The sequence below is a fragment of the Rhizoctonia solani genome, chromosome 1 (assembly GCF_016906535.1).
Source record: "Rhizoctonia solani chromosome 1, complete sequence".
NCBI lineage: Eukaryota > Fungi > Basidiomycota > Agaricomycetes > Cantharellales > Ceratobasidiaceae > Rhizoctonia > Rhizoctonia solani.
Window position 1 is genome coordinate 2,687,610 of NC_057370.1, and position 12,395 is coordinate 2,700,004.

General features: G+C 46.8%; 7 protein-coding genes across 7 annotated transcripts; 5 read left to right on the top strand and 2 right to left on the bottom strand.

Moving 5' to 3' along the window:
• Window positions 1–107: 107 nt before the first annotated feature.
• On the top strand, window positions 108–436 carry RhiXN_04405 (uncharacterized protein; the record flags this gene model as incomplete). The annotated part of the gene is made up of 3 exons (XM_043324222.1): window positions 108–156; window positions 212–278; window positions 334–436. The coding sequence occupies 3 exons, from the start codon at window positions 108–110 to the stop codon at window positions 434–436; spliced, it is 219 nt and encodes a 72-aa protein (XP_043176641.1).
• Window positions 437–625: 189 nt separating this feature from the next.
• Window positions 626–2,227, bottom strand: RhiXN_04406 (aldo/keto reductase family protein; the record flags this gene model as incomplete). Its single annotated transcript, XM_043324223.1, has 11 exons — window positions 626–827; window positions 894–1,084; window positions 1,140–1,259; window positions 1,319–1,415; window positions 1,471–1,619; window positions 1,679–1,696; window positions 1,752–1,769; window positions 1,833–1,889; window positions 1,942–1,998; window positions 2,050–2,103; window positions 2,156–2,227. 11 exons carry the CDS (start codon window positions 2,225–2,227, stop codon window positions 626–628), a joined length of 1,035 nt encoding a protein of 344 aa, XP_043176642.1.
• Window positions 2,228–2,647: 420 nt separating this feature from the next.
• RhiXN_04407 (uncharacterized protein) lies at window positions 2,648–4,131 on the top strand (the record flags this gene model as incomplete). Its single annotated transcript, XM_043324224.1, has 7 exons — window positions 2,648–2,671; window positions 2,724–2,753; window positions 2,797–2,949; window positions 3,002–3,123; window positions 3,176–3,277; window positions 3,331–3,793; window positions 3,871–4,131. 7 exons carry the CDS (start codon window positions 2,648–2,650, stop codon window positions 4,129–4,131), a joined length of 1,155 nt encoding a protein of 384 aa, XP_043176643.1.
• An 88-nt stretch (window positions 4,132–4,219) lies between these two features.
• On the bottom strand, window positions 4,220–7,130 carry RhiXN_04408 (heat shock protein HSP90 family protein; the record flags this gene model as incomplete). The annotated part of the gene is made up of 14 exons (XM_043324225.1): window positions 4,220–4,499; window positions 4,555–4,760; window positions 4,820–4,886; window positions 4,952–5,107; window positions 5,174–5,183; window positions 5,365–5,439; window positions 5,490–5,626; window positions 5,685–5,851; window positions 5,904–6,068; window positions 6,184–6,393; window positions 6,494–6,537; window positions 6,592–6,739; window positions 6,802–6,925; window positions 6,973–7,130. 14 exons carry the CDS (start codon window positions 7,128–7,130, stop codon window positions 4,220–4,222), a joined length of 1,947 nt encoding a protein of 648 aa, XP_043176644.1.
• Window positions 7,131–7,566: 436 nt separating this feature from the next.
• Window positions 7,567–8,954, top strand: RhiXN_04409 (dihydrofolate synthase; the record flags this gene model as incomplete). The annotated part of the gene is made up of 8 exons (XM_043324226.1): window positions 7,567–7,587; window positions 7,636–7,767; window positions 7,826–7,940; window positions 8,023–8,126; window positions 8,180–8,429; window positions 8,474–8,550; window positions 8,613–8,667; window positions 8,719–8,954. 8 exons carry the CDS (start codon window positions 7,567–7,569, stop codon window positions 8,952–8,954), a joined length of 990 nt encoding a protein of 329 aa, XP_043176645.1.
• Window positions 8,955–9,829: 875 nt separating this feature from the next.
• RhiXN_04410 (tetrahydrofolylpolyglutamate synthase) lies at window positions 9,830–11,190 on the top strand (the record flags this gene model as incomplete). Its single annotated transcript, XM_043324227.1, has 5 exons — window positions 9,830–9,884; window positions 9,936–10,136; window positions 10,196–10,515; window positions 10,856–11,133; window positions 11,187–11,190. The coding sequence occupies 5 exons, from the start codon at window positions 9,830–9,832 to the stop codon at window positions 11,188–11,190; spliced, it is 858 nt and encodes a 285-aa protein (XP_043176646.1).
• Window positions 11,191–11,378: 188 nt separating this feature from the next.
• Window positions 11,379–11,886, top strand: RhiXN_04411 (tetrahydrofolylpolyglutamate synthase; the record flags this gene model as incomplete). Its single annotated transcript, XM_043324228.1, has 3 exons — window positions 11,379–11,419; window positions 11,463–11,505; window positions 11,566–11,886. 3 exons carry the CDS (start codon window positions 11,379–11,381, stop codon window positions 11,884–11,886), a joined length of 405 nt encoding a protein of 134 aa, XP_043176647.1.
• Window positions 11,887–12,395: the final 509 nt, after the last annotated feature.

Sequence of the window (12,395 nt, forward strand, 5' to 3'; positions counted from 1 at the left end):
GGAACGTGATTGATCAGCCAAACCCTATAATAGCAAACACTGCCGTTGATTGATGATTTTGACCTTGATTACTGAGCGAACGGCGATCATTGTTATTGGTATCAACTATGTCCGGGCGAGGTCGTGTAATTCCCGCCCTCGTGGCTATTGCAACAGGTAGACAAGCCTGCCACTGATTAGATGGTCTATTTTCTCATCGCGGAATGTGTAGGTGTAGTGTCGGGAGTTTATATATTCCAGCCTCTGATAATTCAAGAGCGGGACAAACTTGTCACACTGTGAGTTCAGTTTGCGAGGCCAGTAACAGAAATATGTATCAACCATCTTTGATAGGAACCAGTCACCTAATGCCACTAATAATGCACCTCCCAACATCACTTCTACCATTTCTCGACCTGACTCGCCGCCTACTGAGGATGCTTCTAAACCGGCTTAAAAGGATTCGTGATCCTCGGGGATTTCGATACATTAGTTTGTCCAAAATTGAATGATCGCAGGTGCCGGTCTGCTTTGATAGATACACGTTGCACGCGCTCTCTCTGTCTTTCCGATAAGGTTAAATTCTGGTTCGGACATTGTGTCCATAAAACACGGAATCAACATTCCATTCCACTAATAGTACATTTCATTCAACCTCAATATTCGATGACTTATGCTTTTGTCGGTTCTGGTGTATCTCCGTATAGTGCCCCATATATGCTGCAGGATACTGGTCGCCAGTTAGCTCTGTCTCAGTAATAGCCTGACGAATCGTTTTGATGTCTTCAGGGGTCAACTTGACTTTCAATGCGCCAAGATTTTCTTCTGCATACTTGATGTTTTTCGTCCTGTCAAAGATCAAGTAAGCCCAATTAATAACCACTACTAGTGTAACCAATGCTATGAACACTGACCCTGGGATCGGGATAATATCCTCCCCTTGTGCAAGAAGGAATGCGAGTGTAACCTGCCCTGGTGTTGCATCGTGCCGTTTCCCAATATCCTTGATTTTATTGACAAGGGAGGTGATCTTGGGGAAGTTGGCCTCGGAGTACTTGGGAATATGCTTTTTGAAGTCGTCATCTGGAATGTCTGCATTGGACGTCTAGTTTGTGTGTTTAGATTTCGTGAGAAAACTATTGAAAGGCAAGTTTGCTCACAACTTGGCCTGTAAGAATTCCGCGGCCGAGGGGTGAGTAGGCAACTACTGCAACACCGAGCTCGCGAGCAGTATCCAAGAGGTGCCCTTTCTGTTCAATATCTAGTACAAATGGAGAGTACTATTCAAGAGGAAAAGTCAGTTATATGTATGTCCAATGTTTATAAGGGGCTTCTTTACCTCTACTTGAATCGCTGCAATAGGATGAACCTTGTGTGCCCGACGTAAGGTAGCCGGCGATGGCTCTGAAAGGCCAATATATTTGATCTTCCCAGCTCTTTTTGGCTCTATGAGTGTCACAGCATACAAAAAATCTACCAAAAAAGACTTACTTTACCAACTCGGCTAGCGCCCCTACAGTCGTTTCAATTGGAACAGTCGTGTCGATTCGATGCACATAGTATAGATCAATCGCGTCGACCCCGAGAAGTCCCAATGATTTATCCAACTGTTGTTTTAGGCTTCGTCGAACATTATAAGCCTATGTGAACACCATCGTGGGATGATTGTGCGCTTACTACTCAGGGGTCCCATTGATACCCTTGGGGTAATAGCAAACTGTTCGGACAGATTATTAGATATGCTGTATGCTTCTGACTTGCTGTATATTTACCTTGGTAGCCAGGAATATCTACGGTAAGCGAATAAGACGTCAGTAACCAGACTCATACGCGACTATATTAATACGACAAACCTGGTCGCGCTTTCCGGTCCTTTTAAACCACTTTCCAATGAGAGCTTCGGAGTCTCCCTACATCATCCATTATCGAACATAATCTAAATACATAATCAAACATACTTACATAAATGTCGGCTGTATCCCAGTTGGTACACCCCAACTCTACGAGTTTGTCCAATACCTAAAAACGAGATACAGTTGTGGCACATTCAAACGACACATGCTGACGTACCTTAAACCTGCCTTCATCGTCACCTGCAGCTCCATAAGCTAAGCCTCCAATTCCCTGTAAAACAATCAATAATAGTTACAGATAGTATATGCGATTATTGACATACCATGGCACCGAAGCCAAGAGCAGTGACATTGTCGTTACCAATACGACGAGTTGGAAGAGTCGAGGTAGACATGATATGGACAGTGAGCACTAGTTTCTCAGTAAATGGGGTTAGTGATGATGGTGGTAGTGGGATTTCTGGCTGTTTGTTATGCTAATGTTTTATATGTGGTATGACTTGCGTCATCACGGAGGCCGACGGCCGGGCCCTGGTTGACCTCCACCCAAGACCTCCACTTTGTCTCCAATGGGATCTCAAATTGCGCGGGCCGACATGCACCTGGAAATACATATGATAAATTTAGCTCAAAATCTAAGGATTCATTTGTATTTTGTACGTATTGTGGGAGATAGACCCACTGCATAGATGCATATAATCACTCCGAGCGCATGTACATTACATTATGTAATATGTGTTTGCACAGCTAGATTAGCTGGCTGGCACCAAACAAATCTGCCGACCATAATCGTTGGGCCTGGCTATTGAATAAAAATGGAAAAATTCAGTGCGTGGAGGGTGAGTTGTTCATCGGCGGAGTAAATCGGCTACTAATAGGTATCGATATTAGGATCCCGGAACTGGTGTGCAAGCGAGTGTGGTCACCTCGTTAATAGGAATTTATTCTAACTTCATTTCGTCAGCCCTTTTTGACACCCGTGCCCCCCCAATCAACAAAATCATTGGCGGACTACGGAGCTGCTGCTTTTGGAATAGTATTTGGCGTGTTCAGGAGTATACTGGCCTTAATATTGCTCGCGTTATTTGTGGCATTCCACCTGGTCTGCGTTCTATTGGTTAGTGCAAAGACGCTCCAGGTATAAAAAAATCCATGCTCATTAATTGTAGCTACCTATACCGCCGTTACATAGGTTCTTCTCCTGGCTTGTTATAGCCATACTTGGCCGTATTTTCCTTTGCTTGCTGGGATTCTGGTCGATTTCTACCTACGTTGCATCACGGAAAAACAGGTAAGCTCTTTTGTAGCGTCGTGCAAGTAAATGTTATAATCCAAGCCCGAAGGCGGGCGGATACCGCAACGAGTGATGACTGGTCTCCTGGCCCTGGGGACATCATAGTCTCCAACTGGGCTTCCTGGATTGAAGTTCTTTGGCTTGCGGTCCGGTAAGATCCACCATACTTATAAGAGTCCTCACAGTGACCGAATGTGGTTTCAGGTATAACCCCCAATTTGTGCTTCCTGTATGTGCGTCTCCCACCCTATCTGCAACGCAAACCACCGCACCGGCGACTCCTGGGCGCCGTACCGGTACCGGGTCGGCTCAGGTTAGTACGGCATCGGCTGCTCGTCGCCAGCAAATCCTGGGCTTTAGAACGGCCTCGCTCCTCGAGATGATCCTCGCGACTGGACACGTTCCTCCATATGGCAGTTCGACGTCCACTGTCATGGCAACAATAGAGGACATTCGTGCTCAATGTGATCGGCCACTAGTTGTGCTCCCCGAATGCACGACTAGCAATGGACGCGCGTTGATTCGATTTGCCGACGTATTTGTGGCAGGAAAGGGAAAACATATTAAGCACCCTGTGAAGGGGTTCAAGATGTATATTATGTGTGCTCGGTACGCACTCTTTCCAAATGGATGTGCTGCTTCCGGGTTTAACGATCGCATTCGTCAGGTATGACCCACCCACCATTACGACACCATCGCCAACTCATTCTATTCCATCTCAATCTGGAACATTACCAAACCCAGCTCCTCACATTGTTAAGCTCCTTTTCGCCCCTGCTCTCGCACAATCTCTCGATTCGCCTAGTGGCCCCATCTGATTCGCCCTCCTCGGGGTCATTTATGGCTAGCGAAGTTATTCTCGACAATGGCATTGCGCCAGCAGACGAAATATCTGAAGCCTGCGCAGTTCTTATGGCACAAGCCTCAAAACTAAAGCGCGTCGGGATGGGATGGGAAGATAAGGCTGCATTTCTTGATTTTTATCGCAAACGCAAGTCCCTATAAGTGCACGATGTAGACAAACAATTCACTAAGTTAGATACTACACAATACATGATTCCACACAATGTGTTGGATAATTTTGGGCTCCTTTTCACAACTCATCACGCTTAACCTCCTGCTCCTTCTTGTTCAACATCTCCTCGATTTCTTCGTCATTCAGTGCGTCGACTTTGACATCGACTTTGGGTTGGAAGGTTTTCTGGTCGGCGGTATTATCAATGATGTCCTCAAATGCACCTTCCGGTAGGACACCAGGCTCTTCGAGAGGAGTATCATCGACTGGAGGAGCGGGCTTAACAGTTTCGTCGCCCTTGGCGGTCTCAGAGACACCGAGAGAACGGCGAAGGACGCGATCCATACGAGTGAAGAACCTGCGTCTGGTATTAGTATCCTGCAGTAGAAGTGCTTGTAAAATTTGCTACTCACAGATTGGAATCGGGAACCTCGAAACCAGAGCGGACGAGGGCTCCGTCAACGAGAATAGATGCAACTTCCTTTAGTTCCTCTTCAAGTTGACTGTCCCTCTCCTCTCCTTCTTCAATGTCAATCAAAGCCTGGACCTTCTTGAGCATTCCTTCAATCAGCGGGGAGTTCGGGTTGATTTCAAGGAACTTTTGCTTCTTCGCCCAATCCTGAAATAAGTGCGTCAGATACTATCAAAGGGGGCCGATGAGTGCAAAATATCACTTACGTGCATAAAGTCATTCTCCTTCATCTTTCCTCCAGTCTGGGCGGCCATAAGACGTTCCATGTTTGCGCTGTAGCCATACGAGTCGGCGACAATTGCACAAGGGCTGGTAACAAGACGATTGGACAAGATAACATCAAAACAACGTTGGAGGTCTCGTTCTTGAGGTACTCCAAGAGAGGCTTGAACGTCTCCTTGAGCTTCTCCTGGCGGGCCTTTTCTTCCTCGGCATCTTCATCCTCGTCCCCGAACTTCAGACCCTTCTTGGCAGCGTCCTGGAACTGCAGACCCCTGTGGAAATGGTTGCAGATACCGTTCATCAGTACTCGCATTGAAATTTCAGCAAAGCTTTCTTACCTGATCCAGACTGGTGAAATTCCTCAAATTAGTATCCCAACGAGCCAATCAGCCAGCTTTTGTTGTTCCTTGGGGCTTTCAACAGCTCCCAGCTTAACAACCGAGCCATAAATCTTCATGAATTTACGGAAAAGTTCTGGGTTCTCCTCGTCCTTAGACATCCTATCGACCAAGTTGATGAAGCGACGGACGGATATTGGGAATCTGACGAAGGAACCGGTTTGATTGGAGAGTTTCACGGGAGACGTTGAGAGGGAGGTCATCGGCTGGAAAACGATGAGCCATTTGCACATATTTGACGAATAGGTAAGCTTACCATCAACGATAGCCTTGAGCCAACTGAGCCATTTAGGCATGGCATTGGGTCCGAGGTCGCTGGTAATGAAGACGCGCTTAACCATGAGACGGATGTTGTTCAACTCGGGCTTCGCGCTTTGCCAGAACTTCTCGTTCCTGTGGAAATTAAACAATGAGAAAGAGATTAGGTGTGAATTTCATGAGAATTACGCACAGATCCGATGGGATGAAGAACATGGTGCGGAACGAAACTGGACCAGAGTCACCCTTGTAGATGCTGTGGGCGAGAGGACCGTTGTGCTCCTTGAAAGTGGACATGAAGAACTGATTGACCTCGTCTTTGGTTACATCTTTTGGTTCCCTGAAAGACGATGAGTATTGCTACTTCATTGCTTCACGTGGATGACATACCTCATTGGTCATTCAGACGGACCCATTCCTCGGTCGTAACGTTCTTCATGGGAGTAGGAGGAGATGCAGGTTCTTCTTTCTTCTCGTCATCTTCCTTGACATCCTCAATGATAGCTTCGTCCTCATCGGTCTCGGCTTCCTTGGTCTTTTCAGGCTCGGCGGCGATGTGGAAGTCGACTCGGTTCAGCTGCCTTGGCAGCAGCAATAGCTTCCTCGTCAGGGACTTCTTCAGTTTTGAAGGTCTGGAGGTAGAGTGGGAACGAAGTCGCAAATGCCGAATGTTTGGAAACAAGGTCGCGCACACGTTGCTCGTCTAAGAATTCCAATGCCTCATCCTTCAAGTACATAGTAATTTCGGTTCCAGAATGGCCGAGCGAGTTTCCGCGAGGGTCAACAGAGATTTCAAAGTTGCTATCATCCGATCCACTTGTAAAGATGTGTTGGAGTGGATCTGGGTTTGCCTTGGAGACAGGTGGAGAGAGGCAACCTGAACTTTGTCGGCGACGAGGAAGCTAGAATAGAAACCAAGACCGAACTGGCCAATCAGGTTTCCGCTAGTATCCTTTTCCGCCTTGTTAAGGAACTCGCTTGTACCAGACTTGGCGAGGGTACCAAGGTTTTTGGCGAGTCATCAGCAGTCATACCAATACCGGTGTCTGCGAAATTGTATCAACACGGGCGTCCGTTCAACCTTTATTGTAAATGCTTACCAGTAATAACAGCGTCAACCTGAACTTTGTCGGCGACGAGGAAGCTAGAATAGAAACCAAGACCGAACTGGCCAATCAGGTTTCCGCTAGTATCCTTTTCCGCCTTGTTAAGGAACTCGCTTGTACCAGACTTGGCGAGGGTACCAACCTTTATTGTAAATGCTTACCAGTAATAACAACGCGTCCACCAGTGCCTTCGCCATCCTTCACGAGCTTGATCGTGATATTGAGAGGCGAGTCTGGGATTTGGTAAGACTTGTCCGTCAAGCTGATGAGACGAAGCTTCTCCAAAGCGTCGTTTGCATTGGAAATGAGCTCGCGCAGGAACACTTCCCTGAAGCAAGGTCAGCGAACGCCACTAAATTTGCCATAAATACGTACTTGTGACTGTACAGCGAATTAATGACGATAGACCAGGTGACCACGGTAACATGTATGCAACCTACCTGGTACTCAAACTTCTTGGAAGTACCATCCTGGGCTGAAACCAGCGAGCCTAGGACAGAGGCAGTCAAGACAATGGTGCGGCAGAACCGCATGGCGAATGAGAAGAGACAGTAGTGAACAGTTAAAACACCAGAGACTATTCTCCGCGCTTTTTTAAGTCTCTAGCCGACGTGTCCGCTACGTGGCAGAGTCAGCAAGGTGGAAGACGCGACCTCGATTATATCCCACATGACCCTGGTTTGTAAATATACATCAACAAAGCTCAATGCTACCCGCCCTCTTCTCTATCTTCGCACAGTCTTAATCCATGCTTCCTAACCCCATATGGCTGCATATACATCTGCCTATAGTTGTATAACTGTATGCACACTCAAATTTATTATGTCACATGACTCGATGTCTTCTTTCCTAATTTAAACTTTGCTTGCACATCTCGACCGAAGCAGTCGCTGAATGATCGTCCAGCGTTATCGAGCCTTGATCAGCAACCACCTTAGTTTCTTGCAACTCTCGTCAAAGAGGACGCTTATGTACCAACGAACGTTCCAAGTACTGTTTGAACTAAGCTAGGCACAACTTTTATTGACGCTCCTGTAGGACGCATTATACGCACTCAATCATTCCCTTCAATCTAATGCTGCAACTGTAGCAGCTGCAAAAGCATCAGGGCCCAAGGCGGAGCTCGCGATACAAGAAACTCTGCGTGATTTGCGCCGAATTGGGTATCAGGTAGGTTAAATACAAGAGCCCAACCGTTTCAAAGATACTTAAATTTGCGCAACCCTAGCCAGAAGATCTCAACAAGCTAAATGTTATCCATGTAACGGGAACAAAAGGAAAGGGTTCAACATGTGCCTTTTGTTATTCGCTCTTGCGCAAGGCAGCACCCCACTTGAAGATAGGTGAACGTTTATTATCATTAATACCTATTCGGTGGTTAGCTTCCTAACATTACATGACAGGATTATACATCGCCTCATCTAGTTTCAGTTCGTGAACGTATTCAGATTGATGGTAAACCTATATCCGAAGATGATTTTGCGCGTTTCTTCTTCGAAGTTTGGGATCGCCTAGAGGCAACAAAAGATGTGAGCAAAGCACAGAGCACTGTGTATTTCCCATTAATTCGAAGGTCTAACAGCAAGGCGACCCCGAAAAACCTATGCCAATGTACTTCAAGATGCTTACTTTGATCGCGTACCATGCTTACCTTTCTCTCGGGGTCGACGCTACTATCTTGGAGGTCGGAATTGGTGGTCGATTTGATACAACCAACGTTGTACCCAACCCAATTGTAACAGGTATCACTTCTTTGGGTCTTGATCATACCTCTGTTCTCGGAAAAACCTTGCCTGAAATCGCGTGGCAGAAAGCTGGGATATACAAGGTGGGTACGACTGATTGATTGGGAGTCTGACTGACTAGCTGCTACTAGAATGGCGTACCTGCGTATACCGTAACCAACCTCCAGACTCTTTAGAAGTGATCAAGCAGGAAGCCGAAAAAGTACAGGTGAGTTAGTCCCCTCATTTCTAACGAATAAATTCACTTATGTGTCTTATGTGTCTTAAAAGGCATCGGAGTTTCACGTTGTCGACACGGTTCCAGAAATGTCTGAAATTAAACTTGGTGTGTGAATTCAAGGATTCCCGTCTGGGTCAATCTGACCATTATCTTCAGGGCTTGCTGGTGTTCATCAGCGACAGAACGCATCACTTGCCATGCACCTCGTACATCGTTTCTTACAATTACAATGTCCAACGATCAAGTTGCCCGATTCATTAACTCCTATCCCCGAAGTTTATGCGACTGGCTTCAGGGAAGCGAGGTGGGCAGGCCGTTGTCAACGGATCACAGACCCATCGAAAGAGGGCTTGGAGTGGTTGCTTGATGGGGCCCACACATCGAGAGTTTGACATCCTGTGCAGATTGGTACTTTTCTCCCGATCTCGGATTCAGGTTTGCATGCCGCTCATAGCTTACGGACGAATACTAAACTATATGCAGGGACACTAACCTAAAACGAACGCTGATATTCAATTGCTCCGGTGGTCGAACGGTCAGTTGTTCCTGGACACACTTCTGCAAAAAGCTGCTTCCAGAGCGATGCTATCAAATTACGACGTCCCTCATCCGGGGCCTATTCGATCGGGTCGTGTTTTGTACCAATGTGACCACCTTGGCAGATTTGGACCAAAGTATCAAGAAGGGAGAGAGAGATGTCGCTTTATCGTTGAACACACAAAAGAGTATGCCGATGCGTGGCTTGAACTCGTTCCGGGATTCCCAAAGGAGAAAGTGTTTGTGCTAGAAACCATTCAGGATGCGGTGAACTTGGTCTACACCTCGCACTCGACTGGGGAAGCTACAGACGTACTCGTTATTGGGAGTCTCATTTGGTTGGTGGGTTATTGGTGTGGCTAAACTTGAAGACAAAGCCTTCATGTAATCTATTGTCATTTTGCAACTGTTTTGGATTCGACTTTTTGGAGCGGGTGCATTCGTGGGTGCACTCACGATTTATTGGCGGAAATGTTAGTCAGCAAGATGACCGACACGTGACTTTGCGTAAAAGATCGCCGATCGGACGCGCTATTTGAGCGTCTTGCAATTAGACTGTCACGCTGTCTTCCTGAACACGTCTGTCGCTTGTGTTTTCTTGGAAAAGTGAGACTGTACCGGTAAACTACGTTTCATTTACCAATTAATTTTTTTACTTGTGTTTCAACGCTCGCTGCCTTCGCCACATTTGGACAGATATTGGCATTCTGATAGGTTAGCCTTGGTAACCATGTCGAGTCGAAAATATGTATCAGACTCTTCTTCGGATGTGGAGGTGATCGAAGGTAAGGTTAATGTTGGTTGTACCATGAACTTCAACTTATTCAGTCTTCTAGACTCTGAACCAGAGCGACAGGAGCGCTTGGCCCAGTTGAGACTCACGAAAAAACAGTCGCAGAAAGAGGTTGCAACGGAAGTGTTTAGCCAAAGTCAAACTTGGATATCGCGGGTTGATGCGTTAACTCAAAAATCTGTACCTTCGACATCCGGTAGAACAACAAGCACCGCGAGCATCGGAGCTCCGCCACGGAACGAAGGTAAATCTATGCAACCGAACCCTGGTTTATGTACTAATAAGTGCCACCTACACACGAAGCGCAATCACCCATTCGCCGAGCCGAGGTTTCGAGTGCGCGCGCCGGTAAACCCGCGCCGCCCCCTTGGCTAGCCTCTACCACAAATTCAGCCCTGGGGGACCTGTCACCAAATCGTCCTTATAGCAAAACGGTCTCTCTCAAGTCATCGAGCCAACCTTCCCCAGCCAAACAGATTGATCTCAACAGCTTTGCCTACCAAAAGCGTACCATTGAACGTTCTGCGAGCTACTCGAACTCCTCGCGCCCTAAAAGCGGCTCTAAAAACAAAGACCAAGTTGTTTCTTTGGTTGCATCTTCTTCCGACGTATCCAAGGCCTCCGTCGGCTCAACGAAACCATCACATTCCCTCAAAACGTTTACTCTGGGCATCACGAAGGAGTTCCCAACGCCGAAGCCACCTTTACTGCCGAACAGATAAACTCCCTTTGTAGATGTGTAGTTTGTGGGCACCCATGGACCGCTCGGAAGCTTCCCAAGCATAAATGGCACCATATCATATCTTGTGCACGCAAATGCGGATGTGAACTGGATGTGTTGTATGTGAAGTTGATCGCCGCTGTTGTGGATGCCCCCGAACCAAAGAACAAGAAATCGGTCAAAGACAAGGAACCCAAAGGGAACCAAGCGGGCCTCGATCATTACTTGCGCATACCGTTCAGAAGCATGCCCCTGCCAAGAAACGAGGTCGTCGAGCCGAGCCCGAGAGTCCAGTCCTACAGCCTGTTGAAGACACCCGTAAGATTATTCTGGAACGTGGCGCTGCATTACTAGGCGTGGCACCTGTTCTTGATGCTGAGAGTCAACAGGATGTGATACCTGGAATATCAACCGAAAGCCAGCTTTCAAAAGAAAAACAAGAAGAAGAAGAAGAAGCAAGGTATACCATCTACCCAAACGTTTGCTCCAAGCAAGATTGGAGAGCGCCCAAGGTTATTTGGTGAGCTTCAGTTCTGCGAGATTGAGTTTTAACATAATCTGATGTATAAATAGGTGACGCCTTGGCTACCTTGAACATGGATACACGTAGTGGATTATTTTATGCGACACACCTTGCACTATATCACCGAATATCACAACTGGGACGCTTTCTACCTTTCAGGTGAGCTCAATTGGTTGACCGTGTAGAGTCTGTCACTCACTAGATTAGGAACAATCCACCAGTAATCCACCTATTCTACCTTCATGTCTAACGATGCCACGTTTGGCGCATTTGGTACCATCGAGTGATTCCTCAATAATCTCAATTAGCTCTGATTCCGAATCCAGCCCTCTCGATTTAGACGACCTAGACGACCGCAGCCCTAGTCCTGTGCTTTCAGCTCAATCCTAATTATGGATTCAACAGATTCTGATATCAGCCGACATACAGTCGCTTCGCTATCGTCCTCCATCAATTCCCATGTCCCATTTGCTCCGTTGCCACGCAGAGAGTCATTCGGAGAGGAGTGGGACTCCCAAGAAGGAGTATTCAATGGGAAGACCACAGTCGGTCACGCCCCCTATCACCCACGATTCACTTGCTAATCATATATGCGAGCTTTCTATCCGCGAGAACGACATGATGTCTGGGCAGTTTCTTCGGGGGCGTTCTAACTCCCCTCGACAATCGGTCAAGTCTGGAAGCCGATCACGTAAATCTCCAAATCTTCTAGAAAGAAGTCTAAATCTCCTGCCAGTCGTCCGAGAGTAAACAAGCAGAAGTCGAAATCTCCCATATCCAGAGGTCTCTCAGGGTGCAGGCACGAGAAATCTAGTCCTTTTTCGAAAAAGGGTACAGCCAAATCTCGCTCTAGGTCCAAGTCAAGGTCTCGCTCCAGGGTGCCTTCTTCCAAAGTACGAAGGCGGACAAGACGTAAAGACGATTTCAATGCGCCTGTAGATACCGATAATGGCGCCATTTTGAAAGACTTAGACGCTAAATTGCTGGGTCTAATCACGCAAGATAAAGATTGTGTTTAAGGATCCTTCGATATGAGGTATGTGGCACTTGTTCGACCGAGACTGGTGACAAGCTTAATTTCATTGGAACTAATTGTTGAATGAATGATTCAGCCGATCAAGTTCGAAGACATTTTGAACATGGCCATTGAAAGCGGGATTCCAAAACACGGGCTTCCCATAAAATTGAAGGCATTTTTGGATTCCCAGGTATGCTTTCGATCTGGTATTTGGAAAATAAAACTAACCTCACCTCACAAC